The sequence below is a fragment of the Oncorhynchus mykiss genome, chromosome 9 (genome assembly GCF_057628025.1).
Source record: "Oncorhynchus mykiss isolate SJ-2025 chromosome 9, ASM5762802v1, whole genome shotgun sequence".
NCBI classification, from domain to species: domain Eukaryota; kingdom Metazoa; phylum Chordata; class Actinopteri; order Salmoniformes; family Salmonidae; genus Oncorhynchus; species Oncorhynchus mykiss.
The window spans coordinates 81081043-81108927 of NC_143030.1; the positions used below are offsets into that span (position 1 = coordinate 81081043).

The 27885-nt window shown below is 42.7% G+C and overlaps 1 protein-coding gene across 3 annotated transcripts; it reads left to right on the top strand.

Annotated features, from left to right (window-relative positions):
* The first annotated feature begins 2130 nt into the window (after positions 1 to 2130).
* Positions 2131 to 25992, top strand: sypa (synaptophysin a). 3 transcript variants are annotated; one of them, XM_036989058.2, is made up of 7 exons: positions 2131 to 2716; positions 7084 to 7149; positions 13979 to 14103; positions 17463 to 17661; positions 18022 to 18213; positions 22620 to 22934; positions 23981 to 25992. In XM_036989058.2, the coding sequence occupies exons 1-6, from the start codon at positions 2699 to 2701 to the stop codon at positions 22890 to 22892; spliced, it is 873 nt and encodes a 290-aa protein (XP_036844953.1). In that variant the 5' UTR covers positions 2131 to 2698; the 3' UTR covers positions 22893 to 22934; positions 23981 to 25992. The 3 variants fall into 3 exon arrangements, with proteins under 3 accessions (XP_036844953.1, XP_036844954.1, XP_090041697.1); XM_036989059.2 differs by lacking the exons at positions 2131 to 2716; positions 7084 to 7149 and adding an exon at positions 7231 to 7278; XM_090185571.1 differs by lacking the exons at positions 2131 to 2716; positions 7084 to 7149 and adding an exon at positions 7358 to 7408.
* The last annotated feature ends 1893 nt before the right edge of the window (positions 25993 to 27885 follow it).

A 27885-nucleotide genomic window follows, 5' to 3' on the forward strand; every position in this document is an offset into this window, starting at 1 on the left:
CATGTTGTGTTGTTACCATGTTGTTACCATGTTGTTACCATGTTGTTACCATGTTGTTGTCATGTTGTGTTGTTACCATGTTGTTACCATGTTGTTACCATGTTGGTGTCATGTTGTGTTGTTACCATGTTGTTACCATGTTGTTACCATGTTGTTACCATGTTGTTACCATGTTGGTGTCATGTTGTGTTGTTACCATGTTGTTACCATGTTGTTACCATGTTGGTGTCATGTTGTGTTGTTACCATGTTGTTACCATGTTACCATGTTGTTACCATGTTGTTACCATGTTGGTGTCATGATGTGTTGTTACAATGTTGTTACCATGTTACCATGTTGTTACCATGTTACCATGTTGTTATCATGTTGTTACCATGTTGGTGTCATGTTGTGTTGTTACCATGTTGTTACCATGTTACCATGTTGTTACCATGTTACCATGTTGTTACCATGTTGTGTTTTTTTAAATCCCAGCCCTCGTCCCCGCAGGAGGCCCTTTTCCGTTTGCTAGGCCGTCATTGTAAATAAGAATTTGTTCTTAAGTGACTTGCCTAGTTAAATAAATGTACAATAAAATAAATAAAATACCAATCACGGCCGTTTGTGGTACAGCCTCGATGTTGGAACATTGCTGCAGGGACTTGCTTCCATTCAGCCACAAGAGCATTAGTGAGGTTGGGCACTGATGTTAGACGATTAGGCCTAGTGTTGTTGGGCGGTTAGGCCTGGCTCGCAGTCGGAGTTCCAATTCATTACAAAGCTGTTCGATGGGGTTGAGGTCAGGGCTCTGTGCAGGACAGTCAAGTTCTTCTCCACCGATCTCGACAAAACATTTCTGTATGGACCTCACTTTGTGAACAAAGTCTACATTGTAGAATAATAGTGAAGACATCAAAACTATGAAATAACACACATGGAATCATGTAGTAACCAAAAAAAAAGGTGTTAAACAAATCTAAATATATTTTAGATTCTTCAAAGTAGCCACCACCAATGTAGGCCGTCATTGTAAATAATCATTTGTTCTTAATCAAATCCCTGGTGTGTCCAACTTTTGACTGGTACTGTAATGGTTTTCTTTAGGTGAAGTAGAGGCGGACCAAAATGCAGTGTTGTGATGATTCATGTTTGTTTAATAAAGGAAAAACTATACATGAATAAACTAAAAAAAAAAAATAATGAAATGTGAAAACCTAAACAGTCCTATCTGGTGCAAACAAACACAGAGAGAGGAACAATCACCCACGAAACACTCAAAGAATATGGCTGCCTAAATATGGTTCCCAATCAGAGACAACGATAAACACCTGCCTCTGATTGAGAACCACTCCAGGCAACCATAGACTATTCTAGACAACCCCACTAAGCCACAATCCCAATACGTACGAAAACCCCAAGACAAAACACACCACATAAATAAACCCATGTCACACCCTGGCCTGACCAAATTAATAAAGAAAACACAAAATCCTAAGACCAGGGCGTGACAGGTACTGTACGTAAATAAGGTATTTATTTTTTTACATTGTAATAAATTTAAAATTAAATTAAATAATGTTTTTGCTTTGTCATTGTGCTGTATTGTGTGTAGATTGATGAGGAAAATACATTTTAGAACAAGGCTGTAACATATCAAACTGTGGAACGAGTCAAGGGGTCTGAATACTTTCCAAATGCACTAAATGGGACTCCCAATCACAGCCGGATGTGATACAGCCTAGATTCAAACCAGGGTGTCTGTAGTGACGCCTCTCTAGCGCTGCATGTAAATAGACAATCAAAGTTATCGTAAAAGACCTATTGTATTGTATTAGCTTGTCTCTTCTGATGTACACACATCTGATGTCCCTACAAGACAACCCTTTTTGGTTCCCAGGATAATCCTTTTTGCTTTCAAGTATAATAACCCTTTTGGGTTCGATGTAGAACCTTTCTGTTGAAAGGGTCATAAATGTAACCCAAAGGGGGTTTTATCTGGAACCAGAAATTGTTATTTAAAAGGGTTATCCTAATGGGCACAGCCAAATAACCATTTTACGTTGTAGCTCACTTGCTGGTTTGATAAATAACATTGCCTGAAACCTGAAGATTTGTGTGAGCTTTTCGAGTGAATGCCTATAGTCGTGTGACACACCGGCGGAAGAAAAGAGACGTGGGTTCAGGCCCAGTTGGTCACATCCCAGGGATGTGAGACAGCCAAGGGTAAATAATAGTAACATGTCGTCTCACTATTGGCACACACATAGACAATTAGTTAAGCACCGCGGGCAAAGCAGCGCGTTGGTTTACTGCATGGAAAGTGAATGGTACAATTCTACATTTTGGGAAAATAAATAGCGGCAAAATACCAGCGTCATAAAGGCAGACCATAGCAGGCTTCCAAACAAACTAAATAGGTCTATTTCATTGGATGGTCTGGCTCTCCTTTACATCTAATATAAAAAATAAATGTAAAAAAAATGTTTTATCCTATATCTAAGTATTTCTCTACCAGTGTGTGTCTGGTCCTGTTTGACCGTCGTTGGCAGTTTGTGTAATGCGCTTCTTTTTTTTCCGTATCACGCGCCATCTACTACACCTTCCACAGTGACGCATAGCGCTGTTCCAGTCTCCTTCCCCCTACCGAGGGCTTTTCCGGTTGTTACGGCTCCCTCCCCCTGCTCCGCAATTTCTCTTATCAACGAGCAAGGCGGCCAGGATGGATATTGTGAATCAGGTAGGGGCTCTGAACATCTAGAAACATAACGGACATTTACTGCTGTTTAAATATCAACTGTACGAACCGGTTATGAGCGTTGCTATGTAGTTATCTGGGATATTAGAATTATCAGGTAAATCCGCGGAAAGCCCCCCCCCCCCCCCCCCCCCTTATGATGCAGACGCTGTTTGTTGACTGAAATACAGCACATCCTTATAATTACTGAGGGAATGGGTGTTTATGCGTTTGTGTCAAATTAAACACACTATCTTGTGGCTATGCCGGGTAAAATGATAAGTATGTAATGTTATTCTTTAATGTTATGTCAGATACAGTCATCGGTGGACTATGGATGGTGATATAACGGTATCCCCATCATATACATGTACGCACAGATAAATTATGGACCGAAATATCTTTGTCTATCTGTCGTCCAAATATGTATTTGTTCATATGAATAAAATATTTTTTTAAATTCTGCAATCCTGGCATTATATTATCCGCTTATAAAGCGGGCCTGGTAAAGGCTATGTGCAGCTGTCATTTCATTTCAGATTGCGTTGTAAAATGGCAGTTCACCTTTATTCCCTACATGGCTGTATAGACTAGTGATTCTTCTTTTAGGATGCCTGGAATGCTATCTGATACATCATGTAGGCCTATAGCAGGGATATTTCTCTCGACATTCGTTGGGTGAATTTAAGAACTGAATAAATCGTTTTAGTAAAATGACTGTCCAATGCCCTCAAGTGTTAAAACATGAAATGGGTGTCTGCATTTTCGTCATATTAACACCGTATTGCTTCTAGTTGGATCCTATCATCATTTAAAACGAACGAAGCAATTAAATGATACGTTTGAGTGGGTAACAATCGGTAGTTATTATTGGTAATTGTTCGCATGATAATGCTCGTGGTTTCTGACTGAGCATCACTAGCTATACCACAGGAGTTTAAAGCGTAATGGTGTCATGTCCAATCCAAGCCGCACCTTTTACCAGGCCCAGTCTCCCCGGGGTCGACGTTAACGGCAGGCCATGACTTGGCGTATTCACACCTCACTCTCTGTACTCAAACATTTCGATAGTTGGCCCATCTGTGCTCAAATATTTAGGCTATATACCATGTTTTATAGCCGATATGTGGACATTTTTATAAAATATTAAAACCCACAGACGCAAAACAAATATCCAATCATCATGTTGTCTATTTCATTAAAGGTGCAACGTCATACATACCACAGCCTCCTCACCGAATATACGATATATCTTATTGTAATCTGAACACATGATGAGACGGAATAGGCCTACTATTGAGAATAACATACAACTCATGTAAAGGCTGTAGACATATGCAGATGATGGTGAAAATAAATAATGCATGAAAATGCAATATACACTAAACACTAAGAACACCTTCCTGATATTGAGTTGAAAGCATTCCACAGGGAAGCTGGCCCATGTCAGTTGATGTCAAATTGGCTAGATGTCCTTTGGGTGGTGGACCATTCTTGATAAACATGGGAAACTGTTGAATGTGAGAAAGTCCGACAGCGTTGCAGTTTTTGACACACTCAAACCAGTGCGCCTGGCAACTACTACCATACCCAGTTCAAGGGCACTTAAATATTTTGTTTTGCCCATTCACCCTCTGAATGGCACACATACACAATACATGTCTCAATTATCTCAAGCCTTAAAAATCTGTCTTTAACCCCGTCTCCTCCCCTTCATCTACACTGATTTTAAGTGGATTTAACAAGTGACATCAGTAAGGGATCATATCTTTCACCTGGATTCACCTGGTCAGGCTGTCATGGAAACAGCAGGTGTTCATAATGTTTTGTAAACTCAGTGTATTGCCTTCATCCCCACTCGGACCTGTTGCTAATAGGCCTATGTTGTAATGATAATAGACACTTCATTAGTCCCACATCTTTACTCTGGATGATGATGTGGGCGGGTGGATGGGTGGGTGAATCATTCTTTCATCATAGGAAAACAATGATTGTCTGTGTGTCTGTTGTATGTAGGCTACCATGTAGAGAGACGTCATTTCACATGGCCTATAAGATATATAGATAGATGCACCGTTATGGCCCTGAGAAACATCATATGGGTTTAATAATCAGTCATTGTGTTCTCTCTATCGGTATACAGACTCTCTGTTGAGAATCATATATTACCGCTGTAGGCTTATAGAGATGATGGTGACAGAAACAAAATGATGTGTTTACTGTGTGTCTTCTGTGATCGCTTCTTCAAGGGACATTTAAAATATCAGCTTCGTAATAATCATCTCCAGCACCAACCCCAACATTCACATATGTGAGAAAAACGAGGAAGATAAGTTTTTCCAATGACGTCATCAGTGCGCATCGTGTGATTTTAACCAATTGTGAATAGGCATTGCCTAGTAACTGCCTACTAATTGTCCTCTAATTGGTTGATAATGTCATTGGAAACATGTATCTTCCTCTATTTATTTTACTACAAAACATAGAAACTCGCCGTTTTCACATACAGTGGAAGTCGGGAAGTTTACATACACTTAGGTTGGAGTCGTTAAAACTCGTTTTTCAACCACTCCACACATTTCTTGTTAACAAATTATAGTTTTGGCAAGTCGGTTAGGACATCTACTTTGTGCATGACACAAGTCATTTTTACAACAATTGTTTACAGACAGATTATTTCACTTATAATTCACTGTATCACAATTCCAGTGGGTCAGAAGTTTACATACACTAAGTTAACTGTGCCTTTAAACAGCTTGGAAAATTCAATTATATCATGGTTTTAGAAGCTTCTGATAGGCTAATTGACATAATTTGAGTCAATTGGAGGTGTACCTGTGGATGTGTTTCAAGGCCTACCTTCAAAACTCAGTGCCTCTTTGCTTGACATCATGGGAAAATCAAAAGAAATCAGCCAAGACCTCAGAAAAACAATTGTGTAGACCTCCACTAGTCTGGTTCATCCTTGGGAGCAATATGCAAACGCCTGAAGGTACCACGTTCATCTGTACAAACAATAGTACGCAAGTATAAACACCATGGGACCACGCAGACACCATACCGATCAGGAAGGAGACGCGTTCTGTCTCGTACTTTGGTGCGAAAAGTGCAAATCAATCCCAGAACAACAGCAAAGGACCTTGTGAAGATGCTGGAGGAAACGGGTACAAAAGTATCTATATCCACAGTAAAACGAGTCCTATATTGACATAACCTGAAAGGCCACTCAGCAAGGAAGAAGCCACTGCCCCAAAACCGCCATAAAAAATGCCAGACGGTTTGCAACTGTACACAGGAACAAAGATTGTACTTTTTGGAGAAATGTCCTCTGTTCTGTTCTGAACTGTTTGGCCATAATGACCATCGTTATGTTTGGAGGAAAAAGGTGAGGTTTGCAAGCTGAAGAACACCATCCCAACCATGAAGCACGGGGGTGGCAGCATCATGTTGTGGGGGTGCTTTGCTGCAGGAGGGACTGGTGCACTTCACAAAATAGATGGCACCCTGAGGCGGGAAAATTATGTGGATATTTTGAAGCAACATCTCAAGACATCAGTCAGGAAGTTAAAGCTTGGTCGCAAATGGGTCTTCCAAATGGACAATGACCCCAAGCATATTTCCTAAGTTGTGGCAAAATGGCTTAAGGACAACAAAGTCAAGGTACTGGAGTGGCCATCACAAAGCCCTGACCTCAATCCCATAGAAAATGTGTGGGTTCAACTGAAAAAAACGTGTGCGAGCAAGGAGGCCTACAAACCTGACTCAGTTACACCAGCTCTGTCAGGAGGAATGGGCCAAAATTCACCCAACTTATTGTGTGAAGCTTGTGGAAGGCTAACTGAAACATTTGACCCAAGTTAAACAATTTCAAGGCAATGCTACCAAATACTAATTGAGTGCATGTACACTTCTGACCCACTGGGAATGTGATGAAAGAAATAAAAGCTGAAATAAATCATTGTCTCTACTATTATTCTGACATTTCACATTCTTAAAATAAAGTGATGATCCTAACTGACCTAAGACAGGGAATTTTTACTCTGATTAAATGTCAGGAATTGTGAAAAACTGAGTTTAAATGTATTTGGCTAAGGTGTATGTAAACTTCCGACTTCAACTGTATGTTGATGTTGGGGTGGTGCTGATGATGATGAATATAGTGGCATTTCCTGATTAACAGGTTGCAATGTTAATAGACGTTTGATTAGACCCACTTATATCTGTATCATTTCAGTAGGCCTACATTAGTACAGTTGTTCTCTACTTCTGCTGTCTGTGTAGTGCTTCATTATTATATTACACGGATCAATGATGAATGGCTGTTTTGTTATGATTTGGAATCATCGTTGTTATTTTTCTTTCTTCTCCAGTTGGTTGCAGGCGGACAGTTCAGAGTCCTCAAAGTTCCCCTGGGCTTCATCAAAGCTCTAGAATGGGTAAGTCAATGTTCTCCTGGGCTTCGTCAAAGCTCTAGAATGGGTAAGTCAATGTTCTCCTGGGCTTCATCAAAGCTCTAGAATGGGTAAGTCAAAGTTCCCCTGGGCTTCATCAAAGCTCTAGAATGGGTAAGTCAACGTTCTCCTGGGCTTCGTCAAAGCTCTAGAATGGGTAAGTCAATATTCCCCTGAGCTTTATCAAAGCTCTAGAATGGGTAAATCAATGTCCCCCTGGGCTTTTGTCAAAGCTCTAGAATGGGTAGGTCATCTCCCTCTCTCTCTCTCTCTCTCTCTCTCTCTCTGTCTCTCTCCTCCTCTCTCTCTCTCTTTGTCTCCCCCCCCTTTTTCTCTGTCTCTCTCCTCCTCTCTCTGACCCCTCTAACTCTAATCTCCCCCTCTCGCTGGTCTCTCTCTGACTCTCCCCTCTCTCTCTCACCCCCTCTCTCTCTGTCTCTTTCCTCCTCTCCCTCAGTCGCTCTCCTCTCTCTCTGTCTCTCTCCCCCCTCTCTCTCTGTCTCTCTCTCGCTGTCTCTCTCCCCCTCTCTCTCTCACCCCCTCTCTCTCTGTCTCTCTCCTCCTCTCTCTGACCCCCTCTAACTCCAATCTCCCCCTCTCTTTTGTCCTCCCACTCTCCTTCTCTCTGGCCCGTCAATTACATTTCCATTTCATTTTAAGGGACTTTATTAACATGGGAAACATATGTTTACATTGCCAAAGCAAGTGCAATAGATAATAAACAAAAGTGAAATAAACAATAAAAAATTCAGAGTAAACATTACACTCCAAAATAATATCATATTGTCATATTAAGTCATATTATGTCATATTAAGTCATATTATGTCATATTAAGTCATATAATGTCATATTATGTCATATTAAGTCATATTATGTCATATTAAGTCATATGTCATATGTCATATTATGTCATATTATGTCATATTAAGTCATATTATGTCATATTATGTCATATTATGTCTACATACAGTGTTGTGACGATGTGCAAATAGTTAGTTTACAAAAGGGAAAATAAATCAACATAAATATAGGTTGTATTTACATGGTGTTTGTTCTTCACTGGTTGCCCGTCTCTCTCGCTCTCTCAACAACACTAGGTCCAGAGTTAGTCTCTAACTAGGAACAACACTAGGTCCAGAGTTAGTCTCTAACTAGGAACAACACTAGGTCCAGAGTTAGTCTCTAACTAGGAACAACACTAGGTCCAGAGTTAGTCTCTGACCAGGAACAACACTAGGTCCAGAGTTAGTCTCTGACTAGGAACAACACTAGGTCCAGAGTTGGTCTCTGACCAGGAACAACGCTAGGTCCAGAGTTAGTCTCTAACTAGGAACACCACTAGGTCCAGAGTTAGTCTCTGACCAGGAACAACACTAGGTCCAGAGTTAGTCTCTGACCAGGAACAACACTAGGGCCAGAGTTAGTCTCTGACCAGGAACAACACTAGGTCCAGAGTTAGTCTCTAACTAGGAACACCACTAGGTCCAGAGTTAGTCTCTGACTAGGAACAACACTAGGTCCAGAGTTGGTCTCTGACCAGGAACAACACTAGGTCCAGAGTTAGTCTCTAACCAGGAACAACACTAGGCCCAGAGTTAGTCTCTAACTAGGAACAACACTAGGTCCAGAGTTAGTCTCTGACCAGGAACAACACTAGGTCCAGAGTTAGTCTCTAACCAGGAACAACACTAGGTCCAGAGTTAGTCTCTGACCAGGAACAACACTAGGTCCAGAGTTAGTCTCTGACCAGGAACAACACTAGGCCCAGAGTTAGTCTCTGACTAGGAACAACACTAGGTCCAGAGTTAGTCTCTGACAAGGAACAACACTAGGTCCAGAGTTAGTCTCTAACTAGGAACAACACTAGGTCCAGAGTTAGTCTCTAACTAGGAACAACACTAGGTCCAGAGTTAGTCTCTGACCAGGAACAACACTAGGTCCAGAGTTAGTCTCTGACCAGGAACAACACTAGGTCCAGAGTTAGTCTCTAACTGACTCTATAGCCACTCCTACTGAGGATGGTAGCTGACTCTATAGACACTCCTACTGAGGATGGTAGCTGACTCTATAGACACTTCTACTGAGGATGGTAGTTGACTCTATAGCCACTCCTACTGAGGATGGTGGCTGACTCTATAGCCACTCCTACTGAGGATGGTAGCTGACTCTATAGCGACTCCTACTGAGGATGGTAGCTGACTCTATAGCCACTCCTACTGAGGATGGTAGCTGACTCTATAGCGACTCCTACTGAGGATGGTAGCTGACTCTATAGACACTCCTGACAATGGTAGCTGACTCTATAGCCACTCCTACTGAGGATGGTAGCTGACTCTATAGTCACTCCCACTGAGGATGGTAGCTGACTCTATAGCCACTCCTACTGAGGATGGTAGCTGACTCTATAGCCACTCCTACTGAGGATGGTAGCTGACTCTATAGCCACTCCTACTGAGGATGGTGGCTGACTCTATAGACACTCCTACTGAGGATGGTAGTTGACTCTACAGCCACTCCTACTGGGGATGGTAGCTGACTCTATAGCCACTCCCACTGAGGATGGTAGCTGACTCTATAGCCACTCCTACTGAGGATGGTAGCTGACTCTATAGCCACTCCTACTGAGGATGGTAGCTGACTCTATAGCCACTCCTTGTGAGGATGGTAGCTGACTCTATAGACACTCCCACTGAGGATGGTAGCTGACTCTATAGCCACTCCTACTGAGGATGGTAGCTGACTCTATAGACACTCCTACTGAGGATGGTAGTTGACTCTACAGCCACTCCTACTGAGGATGATAGCTGACTCTATAGCCACTCCTACTGAGGATGGTAGCTGACTCTATAGTCACTCCTACTGAGGATGGTAGCTGACTCTATAGCCACTCCTACTGAGGATGGTAGCTGACTCTATAGCCACTCCTACTGAGGATGGTAGCTGACTCTATAGCCACTCCTACTGAGGATGGTAGCTGACTCTATAGCCACTCCTACTGAGGATGGTGGCTGACTCTATAGCCACTCCTACTGAGGATGGTAGCTGACTCTATAGCGACTCCTACTGAGGATGGTGGCTGACTCTATAGCCACTCCTACTGAGGATGGTGGCTGATTCTATAGCCACTCCTACTGAGGATGGTAGCTGACTCTATAGACACTCCTACTGAGGATGGTAGCTGACTCTATAGCCACTCCTACTGAGGATGGTAGCTGACTCTATAGACACTCCTACTGAGGATGGTGGCTGACTCTATAGCCACTCCTACTGAGGATGGTAGCTGACTATATAGCCACTCCTACTGAGGATGGTAGCTGACTCAATAGCCACTCCTACTGAGGATGGTGGCTGACTCTATAGCCACTCCTAGTGAGTATGGTAGCTGACTATATAGCCACTCCTACTGAGGATGGTAGCTGACTCTATAGCCACTCCTACTGAGGATGGTAGCTGACTCTATAGCCACTCCTACTGAGGATGGTGGCTGACTCTATAGCCACTCCTACTGAGGATGGTAGCTGACTCTATAGCCACTCCTACTGAGGATGGTAGCTGACTCTATAGCCACTCCTACTGAGGATGGTAGCTGACTCTATAGCCACTCCTACTGAGGATGGTAGCTGACTCTATAGTCACTCCTACTGAGGATGTTGGCTGACTCTATAGCCACTCCTACTGAGGATGGTAGCTGACTCTATAGCCACTCCCACTGAGGATGGTAGCTGACTATATAGACACTCCTACTGAGGATGGTAGCTGACTCTTTAATCTGAGCCTAGAGGAAAGTGTTTGTCCTCAAGGCTGGAGGCAAGACAAAGTAATTACGCTACTCAAGAGTGGTAAAGCAGCCTTTACTGGTTCTAACAGCAGACCTATACGCTTGCACCCAGCTCTTAGCTTAACTTTATGGAAAAAATTGTGTTTGACCAAATACAATGCTACTTCTCTGTAAACAAATTAACAACAGACTTTCAGCATGCTTGTAGAGAAGAGCACTCAGCATGTACTGCACTGACACAAATTACAGATGATTGAAAGAAATTGAAAGAAATTGATAATAAGAAGATTGTGGGAGCTGTACTGCTAGATTTCAGTGCATCCTTTGATATTGTTGACCATAACCTGTTGTTAAAAAAACGTATGTTATGGCTTTTCAACCTCTGGCATATCGTGGATTCAGAGCTATCTATCTTATAGAACTCAGAGGGATTTCTTTAATAGTAGCTTCTCTAATGTCAAACATGTAAAGTGTGGTGTACTGCAGGGCAGCTCTCTAGGCCCTCTACTCTTTTCTAATGTCAAACATGTAACGTGTGGTGTACCGCAGGGCAGCTCTCTAGGCCCTCTACTCTTTTCTATTTTTACCAATGACCTGCCTCTGGCATTAATCAAAGCATGTGTGTCCATGTATGCTGATGATTCAACCATATACGCATCTGTAACCACAGCTAATGAAGTCACTGAAGCCCTTAACAAAGAGTTGCAGTCTGTCTTGGAATGGGTGGCCAGTAATATACTGGTCCTGAACATCTCTAAAACTAAGAGCATTGTATTTGGTACAAATCATTCCCTAAGTTCTAGACCTCAGCTGAATCTGGTAATGAATGGTGTGGCTGTTGAACAAGTTGAGGAGACTAAATTACTTGGCGTTACCTTAGATTGTAAACTGTCATGGTCAAAACCTATAGATTCAATTGTTGTAAAGATGGAGAGGTCTGTCCGTAATAAAGAGATGCTCTTCTTTTTTGACACCACACTCCAAAAAGCAAGTTCTGCAGGCTCTAGTTTTATCTAATCTTGATTGTTGTCCAGTCATGTGGTCCGGTGCTGCAAGGAGAGACCTAGTTAAGCTGCAGCTGGCCCAGAACAGGGAGCCACGTTCTGCTCTTCATTGTAATCAGAGGGCTGATATAAATACTATGCTGCCAGTCTCTCTTGGCTAAGAGTTGAGGAGAGACTGACTGCATCACTTCTTGTTTTTATAAGAAACAATGTGTTGGAAATTCCAAATTGTTTGCATAGTAAATTTACACACAGCTCTGACACACACACTTACCCCACCAGACACGCCACCAGGCATCTTTTCACAGTCCCCTTATTGCATGGAACTTCCTTCCATCTCATATTGTTCAAACAAACAGCAAACCTGGTTTCAAAAAACAGATAAAGCAACACCTCACGGCACAACGCCTCTCCCCTATTTGACCAAGATAGTTTGTGTGTATAAATTGATATGTAGGCTACGTGTGCCTTTTTAAAGAATGTATGTAGTTCTGTCCTTGAGCTGTTCTTGTCTATTGATGTTCTGTATTATGTTTCATGTTTTTTTGTGGATCCCAGGAAGAGTAGCTGCTGCTTTTGTAACAGCTAATGGGGATCCTAATAAAATACCAAATACCAAACACTAGACCCAGAGTTGGCCTCTAACCAGGAACAACACTAGGCCCAGAGTTAGTCTCTGACCAGGAACAACACTAGGTCCAGAGTTAGTCTCTGACCAGGAACACCACTAGGTCCAGAGTTAGTCTCTGACCAGGAACACCACTAGGTCCATAATCTGAGACTTTTTGAAAATCAATAATGGAACAGCTATTGAAAAGCAGCACCATTCCACTTCTGTTTGTGCTATGGGACCTCTCCTCCTATAAGGCGACATCAGTACATCTTATATGAGATTTATATCTGTCTCCCGATTGGCGCAGAGGTCTAAGGCACTGCATCTCGGTGCTAGAGGCGTCACTACAGACCCTGATTCGATTCCAGGCTGTATCACAATCGACTGTGATTGGGAAGTCCATAGGGCGACGCACAATTGGCCCAATGTCGTACGGGTTTGGGTTTGGCCGGTGTAAATGAGAATTGGTTCATAACTGACTTGCCTAGTTAAATAAAGGTTAAATAAAATGATCCGAGATGTGTCTTCTGAATAGGAGTGAAGAAGCTGAACACATCCTGGAAATAAGAAGGCAGTGGCTTCAGATAGTATCAGGCCTATACTCAGTAACTGTGACAACCACACATTGACGAGAGTAATAGCGCCGTCCGGTGGCCGTCGGCAGTCAGGACACCCTGGACCAGTCGCCATGACATCACAGTGTCTGCTTCTGAAATGGCTCCAATGTTCTCTTGTTAGTTACACTATTTTTTCATTTTTTTCTACCAGAGCCTATGTCCTTCAGGAGGAGGGAGGATAGCGGGTGAGATTATCTGAACATTGTCACTTGGAGTCGTGAATGAGTGGGCGCCGCGTACGCCCTCCCACGCACACACACACACACACCAATAGGAGGATGCGACAGATGGCAGTGAGATGTAAAAGCAGCTAGATTCTCCTCCATCCAATCCGATCTGGCCTGTCCTACGACATCACATGCTACGCTAACCTCATCTCTTAGTGGGGGGGGGGGGTGGTGGATCTACTGGATTTAATACATCTACTGGGGGGGGGGGCGGGTGGATCTACTGGATTTAATACATCTACTGGGGGGTTTGTGAAATGATAGTGGTTGCTTGGCCATAGGCCTCGGGTGTAGGCCTCAAATGGGACACTTTTCCCTTTTATAGTGCACTACTTTCTACCAGGGCCTTGGTTCAAAGTAGTGCACTATGTAGGGAAAAGGATAAGTATTTTACTACATGTATTATTATTATTATGATATATGTGTTTCTCTTATTACCATAAACTGTGATTTACTTTATGTTATATGACCCTTAATCACGTAACTGAAATTCACAGGCTAGTGTAAAGTGAGACAATTATAGGGCCATTATTTTAACTCTGTTTTTATCCTTCTATTCTCTCCTTTCCTGCAGATCTTTGCCATCTTTGCATTCTCAACATGTGGGAGTTACTCCGGGATGTTCAAGATGAGTGTGGAGTGTAAAAACAGGACCGAGAGCGACCTGAGTATAGAAGTGGAATTCGAGTATCCTTTCAGGTTAGTCAAGTTCTCTGGGTTTTTAGGTTGACTAGCATTAAATGTGTCTATGTTTTAAGTCCAAAATGGCACCCTATTCACCATAGGGACCTGTTCACCATAGGGACTTGTTCACCATAGGGACCTGTTCACCATAGGGACTTGTTCACCATAGGGACCTGTTCACCAAAGGGACCTGTTCACCATAAGGACCTGTTCACCATAGGGACTTGTTCAAAGAATAGTGCACTATGTAGGGAATAGGGTACCATTTGAGACACCTCCTGTGTTTTGCTGCTAATGTGACAGACTGGTTGTCTCCTTACCGTCAAGACTGTGTTAGCCAACTGATCTAAAGCATAGGCATTAAGACAGGGAGTTAACGCAAGTCTTCAGATCTCAGTGAGTGTTGTTCACCAAACTACCTTCACTGTACTATGTCAGAATGTCATGATACAGAATGTCATGATACAGCATGTCAGAATGTCATGATACAGAATGTCAGAATGTCATGATACAGAATGTCAGAATGTCATGATACAGAATGTCATGATACAGAATGTCAGCATGTCATGATACAGAATGTCAGAACGTCATGATACAGAATGTCAGAATGTCATGATACAGAATGTCAGAATGTCATGATACAGAATGTCAAAATGTCATGATACAGAATGTCAGAATGTCATGATACAGAATGTCAGCATGTCATGATACAGAATGTCAGAACGTCATGATACAGAATGTCAGAATGTCATGATACAGAATGTCAGAATGTCATGATACAGAATGTCGGAATGTCATGATACAGAATGTCAAAATGTCATGATACAGAATGTCATGATACAGAATGTCAGAATGTCATGATACAAAATGTCATGTTACAGAATGTCAGAATGTCATGATACAGAATGTCAGAATGTCATGATACAGAATGTCAGAATGTCATGATACAGAATGTCAGAATGTCATGATACAGAATGTCAGAATGTCATGATACAGAATGTCAAAATGTCATGATACAGAATGTCAGAATGTCATGATACAGAATGTCATGTTACAGAATGTCAGAATGTCATGATACAAAATGTCAGAATGTTGTGATACAAAATGTCAGAATGTCATGATACAGAATTTCAGAATGTTGTGATACAAAATGTCAGAATGTTATGATACAGAATGTCAGAATGTCATGATACAAAATGTCAGAATGTTGTGATACAAAATGTCAGAATGTCATGATACAGAAATCAAATCAAATCACATTTCATTGGTCATATACACATGGTTAGCAGATGTTAACGCGAGTGTAGTGAAATGCTTGTGCTTCTAGTTCCGACAATGCAGTAATATCTAACAAGTATCCTAACAATTTCACAACAACTACCTTATACACACAAGTGTAATATAAAAAAATATATTAAAAAAAATATATATATTTCACCTTTATTTAACCAGGTAGGCTAGTTGAGAACAAGTTCTCTTTTGCCAACTGCGACCTGGCCAAGATAAAGCATAGCACTGTGAACAGACAACACAGAGTTACACATGGAGTAAACAATTAACAAGTCAATAACACAGTAGAAAAAAAAGAGTCTATATACATTGTGTGCAAAAGGCATGAGGAGGTAGGCGAATAAAGGAATGAATAAGAGTATGTACATATAAATATATGGATGAGAGATGGCTGAACGGCATATAGGCAGGATGCAGTAGATGGTATAGAGGACAGTATATATATGAGATGAGTAATGTAGGGTATGTAAACATTATATAAAGTGGCATTGTTTAAAGTGACTAGTGATACATTTATTACATACATTTTTAATTATTAAAGTGGCTGGAGTTGAGTCAGTGTGTTGGCAGCAGCCACTCAGTGTTAGTGGTGGCTGTTTAACAGTCTGATGGCCTTGAGATAGAAGCTGTTTTTCAGTCTCTCGGTCCCTGCTTTGATGCACCTGTACTGACCTCGCCTTCTGGATGATAGCGGGGTGAACAGGCAGTGGCTCGGGTGGTTGTTGTCCTTGATGATCTTTTTGGCCTTTCTGTGACATTGGGTGGTGTAGGTGTCCTGGAGGGCAGGTAGTTTGCACCCGATGATGCGTTGTGCAGACCTCACTACCCTCTGGAAAGCCTTACGGTTGTGGGCGGAGCAGTTGCCGTACCAGGCAGTGATACAGCCCGACAGGATGCTCTCGATTGTGCATCTGTAAAAGTTTTTTGGTGACAAACCAAATTTCTTCACCCTCCTGAGGTTGAAGAGGCGCTGTTGCACCTTCTTCACCACGCTATCTGTGTGGATGAACCATTTCAGAATGTCAGAATGTCATGATACAGAATGCCAGAATGTCATGATACAGAATGTCAGAATGTCATGATACAGAATGTCAGAATGTCATGATACAGAATGTCAGAATGTCATGATACAGAATGTCATGATACAGAATGTCATGATACAGAATGCCAGAATGTCATGATACAGAATGTCATGACACAGAATGTCAGAATGTCATGATACAGAATGTCATGATACAGAATGTCAGAATGTCATGATACAGAATGTCAGACTGTCATGAATCAAAATGTCAGAATGTCATGATACAAAATGTCATGATACAGAATGTCATGATACAGAATGTTAGAATGTCATGATACAGAATGTCAGACTGTCATGAATCAAAATGTCAGAATGTCATGATACAAAATGTCATGATACAAAATGTCAGAATGTCATGATACAGAATGTCATGATACAGAATGTCATGATACAGAATGTCAGAATGTCATGATACAGAATGTCAGAATGTCATGATACAGAATGTCAGAATGTCATGATACTGAATGTCATGATACAGAATGTCATGATACAGAATGCCAGAATGTCATGATACAGAATGTCAGAATGAAAGCACTTTGTGACAGCTGCTGATGTGAAAATGGGCTTTGGTGATCTTCGTGTGCTGCTGCTCGGCCACGGAAACCCATTTCATGAAGCTTCCGATGAACAATTCTTGATCGGACGTTGCTTCCAGGGGCAGTTTGGAACTCGGTAGTGAGTGGAGGACAGACGATTTTTACGAGTTACACGCTACCAACTGACTTGTTTGAAAGGTGGCATCCTATGACTGGTGCCACGTTGAAAGTCACTGAGCTCTTCAGTACGGACCTGTTCTACTGCCAATGTTTGTCTATGGAGATTGCATGGCTGTGTGCTCGATTTTATACATCTGTCAGCAACGGTTGTGGCTGGAGTAGCCAAATCCACTCATTTGAAGAGGTGTCCACATACTTTTGGTCAAGTAGTGTATATGTGTTTTCATTGATTGATTGAGAATCTCTTGCTCCTCTGTCTCCATCTTCATCTTCCTCTCTTTCTTCAGGCTTCACCAAGTGTACTTTGACGCCCCGACCTGTAAAGGGGGTCCCCCCGAGCGTCTCTTCCTGGTTGGTAACTACTCTTCCTCGGCAGAGTTCTTCGTCACCATCGGTGTGTTTGCCTTCCTCTACTCCATGGCTGCCCTCAGCGTCTACGTCTTCGCCCTGGAGAAGTACCGAGAGAACAACAAGGGACCACTCATCGTGAGTGGGGTTGGCGGGGGGGGGGGGGGGGGGGGGGGGTTGGATGTGTGTGTGTTGTTGCATTTACAGTTAAAGGGTAAATTAAAATATATTTGCAATTTAATCTCTTTTTTTATTTCCTCACATTAATGTTCACCGTTTGTAGCCGTCGATTTTGAACATTCGACTTCATCCCGTCTTCCTGTGTGTATTTACCGTAGAGATCCTATACGTCGCTAGCGTCGGATGTCACAGACCTGTATAGCTTTAGAATGTGCTGATCGTGGCGGCCATCTTGATCGGGTGTTCTATATGTCATTGTATGAGTTTTGAACCTTGTTTCCTCGTTTCCTGTGTGTGTGTTTCCACTTTCCGCCGCAGGATTTTGGCGTGACGTGTGTGTTCACCTTCATGTGGTTGGTCAGCTCCGCTGCGTGGGCTAAGGGCCTGTCGGATGTCAAGGCGTCCACGGACCCTGAGAAAGTGGTGGATCTGATCTCAGCCTGCGACGAGGAAGGGAACCGCTGTCGTGAAGTTCACGACCCCGTCATGTCTGGACTCAACACCTCCGTCGTGAGTGTCTCGGTTTTAACAGCTAGGTTCTTCTTCAACGCCATAGCAGTTTACTGTAGCAGTGATCTTACCTTGTGAGTGTCTCTGCTGTGTTCGGTTGCAGTACAATAATATTGTCTTACGTTACATTCATTGTAACAGAGATGTTACATTACATTCATTGTAACAGAGATGTTATATTACATTCATTGAAATTAGAAACAATACCATTGAAACATTGAAACATTGAAAAGAGAAATTTGATATGAATGATTCATCAGCAGAATCCATGTTTTTAATAATAACCCTCTCATGTGGAATTGTTGACATCTCCCACATCTTTTTGATCTCTCTGGATCCTTGGTAATGTCATGAGAGATCTCCCTGGATCCTTGTTAATGTCCTGAGAGATCTCCCTGGATCCTTGTTAATGTCCTGAGAGATCTCCCTGGATCCTTGTTAATGTCCTGAGAGATCTCCCTGGATCATTGGTAATGTCATCAAATCAAATCAAATCAAATTTATTTATATAGCCCTTCGTACATCAGCTGATATCTCAAAGTGCTGTACAGAAACCCAGCCTAAAACCCCAAACAGCAAGCAATGCAGGTGTAGAAGCACAGTGGCTAGGAAAAACTCCCTAGAAAGGCCAAAACCTAGGAAGAAACCTAGAGAGGAACCAGGTTATGTGGGGTGGCCAGTCCTCTTCTGGCTGTGCCGGGTGGAGATTATAACAGAACATGGCCAAGATGTTCAAATGTTTATAAATGACCAGCATGGTCGAATAATAATAAGGCAGAACAGTTGAAACTGGAGCAGCAGCACGGCCAGGTGGACTGGGGACAGCAAGGAGTCATCATGTCAGGTAGTCCTGGGGCATGGTCCTAGGGCTCAGGTCAGTCATGAGAGATCTCCCTGGATCCTTGTTAATGTCCTGAGAGATCTCCCTGGATCCTTGTTAATGGAATGAGAGATCTCCCTGGATCCTTGTTAATGGAATGAGAGATCTCCCTGGAGCCTTGTTAGTGGAATGAGAGATCTCCCTGGATCCGTGGTAATGTCCTGAGAGATCTCCCTGGATCCTTGTTAATGTCCTGAGAGATCTCCCTGGATCCTTGTTAATGGAATGAGAGATCTCCATGGAGCCTTGTTAATGGAATGAGAGATCTCCCTGGATCCGTGGTAATGTCCTGAGAGATCTCCCTGGATCCTTGTTAATGTCCTGAGAGATCTCCCTGGATCCTTGTTAATGGAATAAGAGATCTCCCTGGAGCCTTGTTAATATCATGAGTCAGCTTGTTCTCAATTTTTAAACCATTGCATACTGTAGCTATGACATAACTATGTAATGTAGCGTATATAGGCCCCCTAGGTCTGTATACAAATCAAATTGTATTAGTCACATGCGCTGAATACAACAGGTGTAGTAGACCTTACAGTGAAATGCTGAATACAACAGGTGTAGTAGACCTCACAGTGAAATGCTGAATACAACAGGTGTAGGTAGACCTTACAGTGAAATGCTGAATACAACAGGTGTAGTAGACCTTACAGTGAAATGCTGAATACAACAGGTGTAGTAGACCTTACAGTGAAATGCTGAATCCAACAGGTGTAGTAGACCTCACAGTGAAATGCTGACTTACATGCCCCTAACCAACAACGTTGTCAAAAAATAATACGAATAAGGATAAGAAATAAAAGTAACAAGTCATTTTTTGCAGTGTAATTAAACTACATAAACCAAAAGTAAGTGGACACCTGCTCATCAAACATCTCATTCCAACATCATGGGCTTTAAAAAAAATTTGTCTCCACAAAAGTGGAGCAAATTTGACCACAACAATTACCGTGGAATATCTGTCAGCAGGAATATCTGAAAAATCCTCTGCAGTATCATCAACAGCATCGACAAAATGTCCTGAACAAATGTCAAATTTTCTTCTCACCAAAATACCGTACAACAGACCATGTGTACACCCTGCAGACCCTTATTGACAAACAAAACCAAAAAAAAAGCTATGTTTTCTCATACTCTGTTGATTTAAACAAAACTAATTGAATACTTTTGGCATGAGAGTCTGCTGGACAAATGATGGAAAGTGGTGTTTTGGGAGAAAAACATACAACGTTATAAAATCCATGTACACAAACAACAACACAAACAACAAGTGTGCGGTTAAAATTGGCAAAAGCACACACATTTCTTTCTACAGGGTTGTGGGGTGAGACAGGGATGAAGCTTGAGTCCCACCCACTTCAACATACAGTGCGTTTGGAACGCTTTTTCCACATTTTGTTACATTACAGACTTATTCTACAATGGATCAAATTGTGTGTTTTTTTCCCGCTCATCACTCAATACCCCATAATGCATCACAATACATCATAATGACATCACAATACCCCATAATCACATCACAATACCCCATAATGACATCACAATACCCCATAATGACATCACAATACCCCATAATGACATCACAATACCCCATAATGACATCACAATACCCCATAATGACAAAGCAAAAAAAAAAATGTATAAACCCCCTGGGAATATTACATTTACAGTATATTTCAAACCCTTTGTACTTTGTTGACGCACCATTGAAAGTGATTACAGCCTTGCATCTTCTTGGGTATGAAGCTACAAGCTTGGCACACCTGAATTTGGGGAGTTTCTCCCATTCTTCTCTGCAGATCCTCTCAAGCTCTGTCGGGTTGGATGGGGAGCGTCGGTGCACAGCTATTTTCAGGTCTCCAGAGATGTTTTATCGAGTTCAAGTCTGGGCTCTCTCATTCAGAGACTTGTCCTGAAGCCACTCCTGCGTTGTCTTGACTTTGTGGTTAGGGTGGTTGTCCTGTTGGAAGGTGAACCTTCACCCCAGTCTGAGGTCCTGAGCGCTCTGGAGCAGGTTTTTATCAAGCATCTCTGTACTTTGCTCCGTTCATCTTTCCCTCGATCCTGACTAGTCTCCCAGTCCCTGCCACTGAAAAACATCCCCACAGCATGATACTGCAACCACCACGCTTCACCGTAGGGATGGTGCCAGGTTTCCTCCAGACGTGACGCTTGTCTTTCAGGCCAAAGAGTTTAATATTGAAAATATTTTTTTCTCATGGTCTGAGAGTCCTTTAGGTGCCTTTTGGCGAGCTGTCATGTGCCTTTTACTGAGGAGTGTCTCCAGTCTGGCCACTCTACTATAAAGGCCTGATTGGTGGAGTCCTGCAGAGATGGTTGTCCTTCTAGAAGGTTCTGCCATCTCCACAGAGGAACTCTGGAGCTCTGTCAGAGTGACCATCTGGTTCATGGTCACCTCCCTGACCAAGGCCCTTCTGCCCGATTGCTCAGATTGGCCGGGCGGCCAGCTCTAGGAAGAGTCTTGGTAATTTCAAACTTCTTCCATTTAAGAATGATGGAGACCACTGTGTTCTTGGGGACCTTCAATGCTGCAGAAATGTTTTGGTACCCTTCCCCAGATTTGTGCCTCGACACAATCCTGTCTCGGAGCTCTATGGACAATTCCTTCGACCTCATGGCTTGGTTTTTGCTCTGACATGCACTGTGAACTGTGGGATCCTATATAGACAGGTGTGTGCCTTTCCAAATCATATCAATCAATTGAATTTACAGCAGTGTACTCCAATCAAGTTGTAGAAACATCTCAAGGATGATCAATGGAAACAGGATGCACCTGAGCTCCATTTCAATTCTCATAGCAAAGGGTCTGAATACTTACGGTAATAATATATTTCTGTTTTTTATTTTTGTTTTAATTTGGAAACATTTCTTAAAACCTGTTTTCACTTTGTCATAATGATGTATTTTGTGTAGATTAATGAGGATTTTTGTTTTTAATTTTAGAATAAGGCAAAATGTGGATAAAGTCAAGGGGTCTGAATACTTTCAGAATGCACTGTACAGTATAGTGTATCTTTTAGATATCTCTCCCTCTCTCTTTATCCTTCCCCCTCTCCCCCCTCTCTCTCTCTCCCCTCCTACTCTCTCTCTCTCTCTCTCGCTGTCTCTCTCCCATTCCCCCTCTCTATTGCTCTCTCTCTCCCCTCCCCCTCTCTCTCTTGCTCTCGCTCTCTCTCTCTCTCTCTCTCTCTCTCTCTCTTTCTCTCTCTCTCTCTCTCTCTCTCTTTTTCTCTCTCTCTCTCTCTCTCTCTCTCTCTCTCTCTCTCTCTCTCGCTGTCTCTCTCCCCTTCCCCCTCTCTATCACTCTCTCTCCCCTCCCCCCCTCTCTATCACTCTCTCTACCCTCCCCCCCTCTCTCTCTCTACCCTCCCCCTCTCTCTTTCCCCTTACCCCTCTCTATCTCTCTCTCCCCACTCTCCTCTCTGTCTCTCTCCCCCCTCTCTTCCCTCTCAGTATCTACAGTACTTCATAGTAATCTCAGCATTTCTCTCTCTCTTCTTCCCAGTGTTTTGGCTTCATGAACCTGGTGCTGTGGGGAGGAAACCTGTGGTTCGTCTTTAAGGAGACCGGCATCATCGCCCCCTTCATGCGCGCCCCTCCTCCCCAGGAGAAGCAGCCCGCCCCAGACTCGTACGGTCAGCAAGCGGGGTACGAGCAGGACCCGTACGCCGGTTCCCAGGGTGGCTACCAGCCAGAATACAACCAGCAGCAGCAGGGGTACAACCAGGAGGGCGGAGAGTACGGACAGGCCCCCACCTCCTTCGCCAATCAGATGTGAGGGGGAGGAGGAAAGAGGAAGTGTGGAGGCAGCTGGCGACGGGTGAGTCACATCATTATATTACTTTGGTTATTAGACAGTGACGATGCACTATTGATCTTATGAAGTGTTATTATGAGGTATTGATTTTGAGATGTTATGAATAATATTTTAATGATTTTATATGATATTATTTAAATTCCTACAAAAAAAATCTTTAAACTCTGTGTTTTAATTTAAGCTTTATCAATTAAACAATACAAAAAGACCCACATTGACTACAGCTCAGCGTTCAACACCATAGCGCCTTCCAAGCTCATCACTAAGCTAAGGATCCTGGGACTAAACACCTCCCTCTGCAACTGGATCCTGGACTTCCTGACGGGCCGACCCCCAGGTGGTAAGGGTAGGTAACAACACATCTGCCACGCTGTTCCTCAACACTGGGGCCCCTCAGGGGTGCGTGCTCAGTCCCCTCCTGTACTCCCAGTTCACCCATGACTGCGTGGCCAAGCATGACTCCAACACCATCATTAAGTTGGCTGACGACACAACAGTGGTAGGCCTGATCACCGACAACGTTGAGACAGCCTATAGGGAGGAGGTCAGAGACCTGGCAGTGTGGTGCCAGGACAACAACCTCTCCCTCAATGTGAGCAAGACAAAGGAGCTGACCGTGGACTACAGGAAAAGGTGGGCCGAACAGGCCCCCATTAACATCGACGGAGCTGAAGTGGAGCAAGGGTCGAGAGTTTCAAGTTCCTCGGTGTCAACGTCACCAACAAACTATCATGCTCCAAACACGCCACGACAGTCTTGAAGAGGGCACGACAACACCTTTTCCCCCTCTTGGAGACTGAAAAGATTAGCCATGGGTTCCCAGATCCTCATAAAGCATGTGACAAATTCAATCTGATTTGATTTTGATATCACACGATAATTATACATGATGAACCCAATTAGGATTCTCCGTTTTTTTTGTTCTCGACCTACACTTTCTACTCAACAACTGGATAAAAATAGAAGTAACAGAATTGGGTTTCGGTGACGGTGGCGGTGCAGCTACCTTCCACTCGTTAATGTTTCCTGTCTTCTCTTTCTCTCCACAGAGAGTCAGCGGGGAGAGACTCGAGAGTGTGGTGCCTGAAAACTACAGTACCCACAATGCCACACTCCTTCCTGTGTGTTTGTTCGTGCATATGTCTGTGTGCTGAGTAAATGAGGGAGGGGGTAGAGAGTTACCTAAACACAAAAACGGAAGGGAGGGGGGAGGGACTAGATGTTAGTTATTGTAACTGGGGAAAAAAGACAGTACATGAAGAAAAACTTGAACACAAAATGTGGAAAAAGATTTAAAAAATAAAATTGTAAAAAAAATTGATTACAATGTTGATAATATTAATATTAAAATCTGAGAGAATGTATTTGTCTGTGCTTTATAGATGTCACTATGAACAAATATATAGACAAATATTTGGTAATGCTATGTATGGAACTATTCAAATGTTTGTTTTTGAGTTTAGTAAATAAATAATCGTAACAATAATTCTGCCAAACAATGATTGCTCCTCCGCGCAACAGTTTGCACTTTTTAAAATTTTATTTTGGTACAAATTCTTCTTTGTAATTTTGATCCAATTTTTTATTTGATTAATCTGCTTGTTTAGATGTGTTTCTACATCGGTGAGATTACAGAGGAACAGAGAAGAGGTTGATGGACTAAAACCAGTGTCATTATATATACACGGGCCATGAAACAAATCAAACACGACCAAAAGAGTCATTAAGGAATCATTGGTTTATTGATATTTTTCTTCCCTCAGTCTAAGCTTCCTGAACCTTGTTTTGGTTGAACTTGTAAAGCCCAAGCATTACAGTAGGAATACAGTAAAGAACATGCATTACAGTAGGAATACAGTAAAGTCCATGCATTACAGTAGGAATACAGTAAAGAACATGCATTACAGTAGGAATACAGTAAAGAACATGCATTACAGTAGGAATACAGTAAAGTCCATGCATTACAGTAGGAATACAGTAAAGAACATGCATTACAGTAGGAATACAGTAAATTATGAACTGCTAGAGGAGCATGGTACCGTTGAATATTCATCTAGTACAATGCGCTCTCTCTCTCTCTCTCTCTCTCTCTCTCTCTCTCTCTGTCTCTCTCTCTCTCTCTCTTTATCCATCTCTCTCTCTCTCTCTCTGTCTCTCTCTCTCTCTCTCTCTCTGTCTCTATCCGTCTCTTTCTCTCTCTCTTTATCCGTCTCTCTCTTTCTCTCTCTTTATCCGTCTCTCTCTCTCTGTCTCTCTCTCTCTCTCTCTCTCTCTCTCTCTCTGTCTCTCTCTCTCTCTCTCTCTCTCTCTCTCTCTCTCTCTGTCTTTATCCGTCTTTATCCAGCATGACACACGTCTGCACCCCTTGGATCTCTTAGAGCAAAGGGGTAGTGCCAATTCAGGAAGTGATTTGATATTCAGTTCCTGATTGGACAAAAAATTAGCATCTTGTATTTCAAACCCGCTTCCTTGTATCGACTTCCTGTACTGACTCTGTTATAACCCAGTAATGATCTACTGTAGTATTTATCCTTCCAACTAGAGAGAGGCAGATGTGATGATCCTTTACATATCAGACTGCTTGTTTAGATGTCCTGAAGACTCCAGCTCGCTGAAACTGCAACATGACACCGTGCCAGACCATTTACTGACTCTGAAGTTTAGTTTCAGTTTGTGCAAAGTTTTACTCTTGATATAGAAACGAAACATTCCAAAACACACACCTCTCTCTCCCCCTCTCCCACCTTTCTCTCTTTCTCTCTCTCTCTCTCTTTCTCTCTCTCTCACACTGCACCACGTACTATGTTAAGTTTCTCTTTTATAAATATGCTATTCAGATACTCTGTTGTTGGTGGTGTTTGATGTGTCTTGTCTCAATGCCTTGGGTTGTGCTGTATTTATTGTGTATGATATATATATATTTAGCATTGATGATGATGTTGACAACAATGGTTACTTATGGCTAAACAACAGGTTGACCAAAATGACCCTGAAATCTGTTGTCTTCTTCTATGGAATCCATGTGGGGGAAAACTGTCAATAAAGAGGATGTTATCATGGGCACGGTTGTCATGGTTTTCTAATTTCACTTCTTCTTCTGAGCCTCCTTGGCAGGACCGTGGCCCGCACCGTGCGCGGCACCGTACTCAAAATCTACCGCAATTAAATTAATACTTTTGTACTGCTATTGTAGCCAAATTCTCCAGAATATTTAGTAAACAAGTATCGATGTGGTTTTGAGCAATGTTTCACGGCACCCTTTTACAACACCTGTGGTGTACAGTCGTGGCCAAAAGTTTTGAGAATGACACAAATATTAATTTTCACAAAGTCTGCTGCCTCAGTTTGTATGATGGCAATTTGCATATACTCCAGAATGTTCTGAAGAGTGATCAGATGAATTGCAATTAATTGCAAAGTCCCTCTTTTTGCCATGCAAATGAACTGAATCCCACAAAAAAACATTTCCACTGCATTTCAGCTTTGCCTCTAAAGGACCAGCTGACATCATGTCAGTGATTCTTTCGTTAACACAGGTGTGAGTGTTGACGAGGACAAGGCTGGAGATCACTCTGTCATGCTGATTGAGTTTGAATAATAGACTGGAAGCTACAAAAGGAGGGTGGTGCTTGGAATCATTGTTCTTCCTCTGTCAACCATGGTTACCTGCAAGGAAACACGTGCCGTCATCATTGCTTTGCACAAAAAGGGCTTCACAGGCAAGGATATTGCTGCCAGTAAGATTGCACCTAAATCAACCATTTATCGGATCATCAAGAACTTCAAGGAGAGCGGTTCAATTGTTGTGAAGGCTTCAGGGCGCCCAAGAAAGTCCAGCAAGCTCCAGGACCGTCTCCTAAAGTTGATTCAGCTGAGGGATCGGGGCACCACACGTACAGAGCTTGTTCAGGAATGGCAGCAGGCAGGCGTGAGTGCATCTGCACGCACAGTGAGGCGAAGACTTTTGGAGGATGGCCTGGTGTCAAGAAGGGCAGCAAAGAAGCCGGGAGAAAGTGCAGATGGTGAGTTTAATAACAAAGAAGATGGAGAGTTACAAAAAACAAGAGAAGCGTCTGGACATGAAAACAGAACCAATACTGCCTGAGGTTGGTGAGAGCTATATGAAAGGAGAGTAATCAGGGTGGTGTGCTTAATGATGGGGAGCAGGTGTATGTAATGATGGTTGCCAGGTGTATGTAATGATGGTTGCCTGGTGTGCGCAATGATGGTTGCCAGGTGTATGCAATCATGGTTGCCAGGTGTATGCAATCATGGTTGCCAGGTGTATGTAATGATGGTTGCCAAGTGTATGTAATGATGGTTGCCAAGTGTATGTAATGATGGTTGCCAGGTGTATGCAATCATGGTTGCCAGGTGTATGTAATGATGGTTGCCAAGTGTATGTAATGATGGTTGCCAGGTGTATGTAATGATGGTTGCTAGGTATGCGCAATGATGGTTGCCAGGTGTAAGTAATGATGGTTGCCAGGTGTATGTAATGATGGTTGCCAGGTGTGCGCAATGATGGTTGCCAGGTGTATGTAATGATGGTTGCCAGGTGTATGCAATGATGGTTGCCAGGTGTGCGCAATGATGGTTGCCAGGTGTATGTAATGATGGTTGCCAGGTATGCGCAATGATGGTTGCCAGGTGTATGTAATGATGGTTGCCAGGTATGCGCAATGATGGTTGCCAGGTGTATGTAATGATGGTTGCCAGGTATGCGCAATGATGGTTGCCAGGTGTATGTAATGATGGTTGCCAGGTGTGCGCAATGATGGTTGCCAGTGTAACAGTATAACTTTAGACCGTCCCCTCGCCCATACCCGGGCGCAAACCAGGGACCCTCTGCACACATCAACAACAGTCACCCCTCGAAGCATTGTTACCCATCGCTCCACAAAAGCCGCGGCCCTTGCAGAGCAAGGGGAACTACTACTTCAAGGTCTCAGAG

Bases quoted from the DNA above. Each gene is read 5' to 3' on its own strand.
- sypa (XM_036989058.2), top strand. The intron at 17,662-18,021 runs GTGAGTGGGGTT...TTTCCGCCGCAG, and splicing joins ACAACAAGGGACCACTCATC to GATTTTGGCGTGACGTGTGT. The intron at 18,214-22,619 runs GTGAGTGTCTCG...TCTTCTTCCCAG, and splicing joins CTGGACTCAACACCTCCGTC to TGTTTTGGCTTCATGAACCT.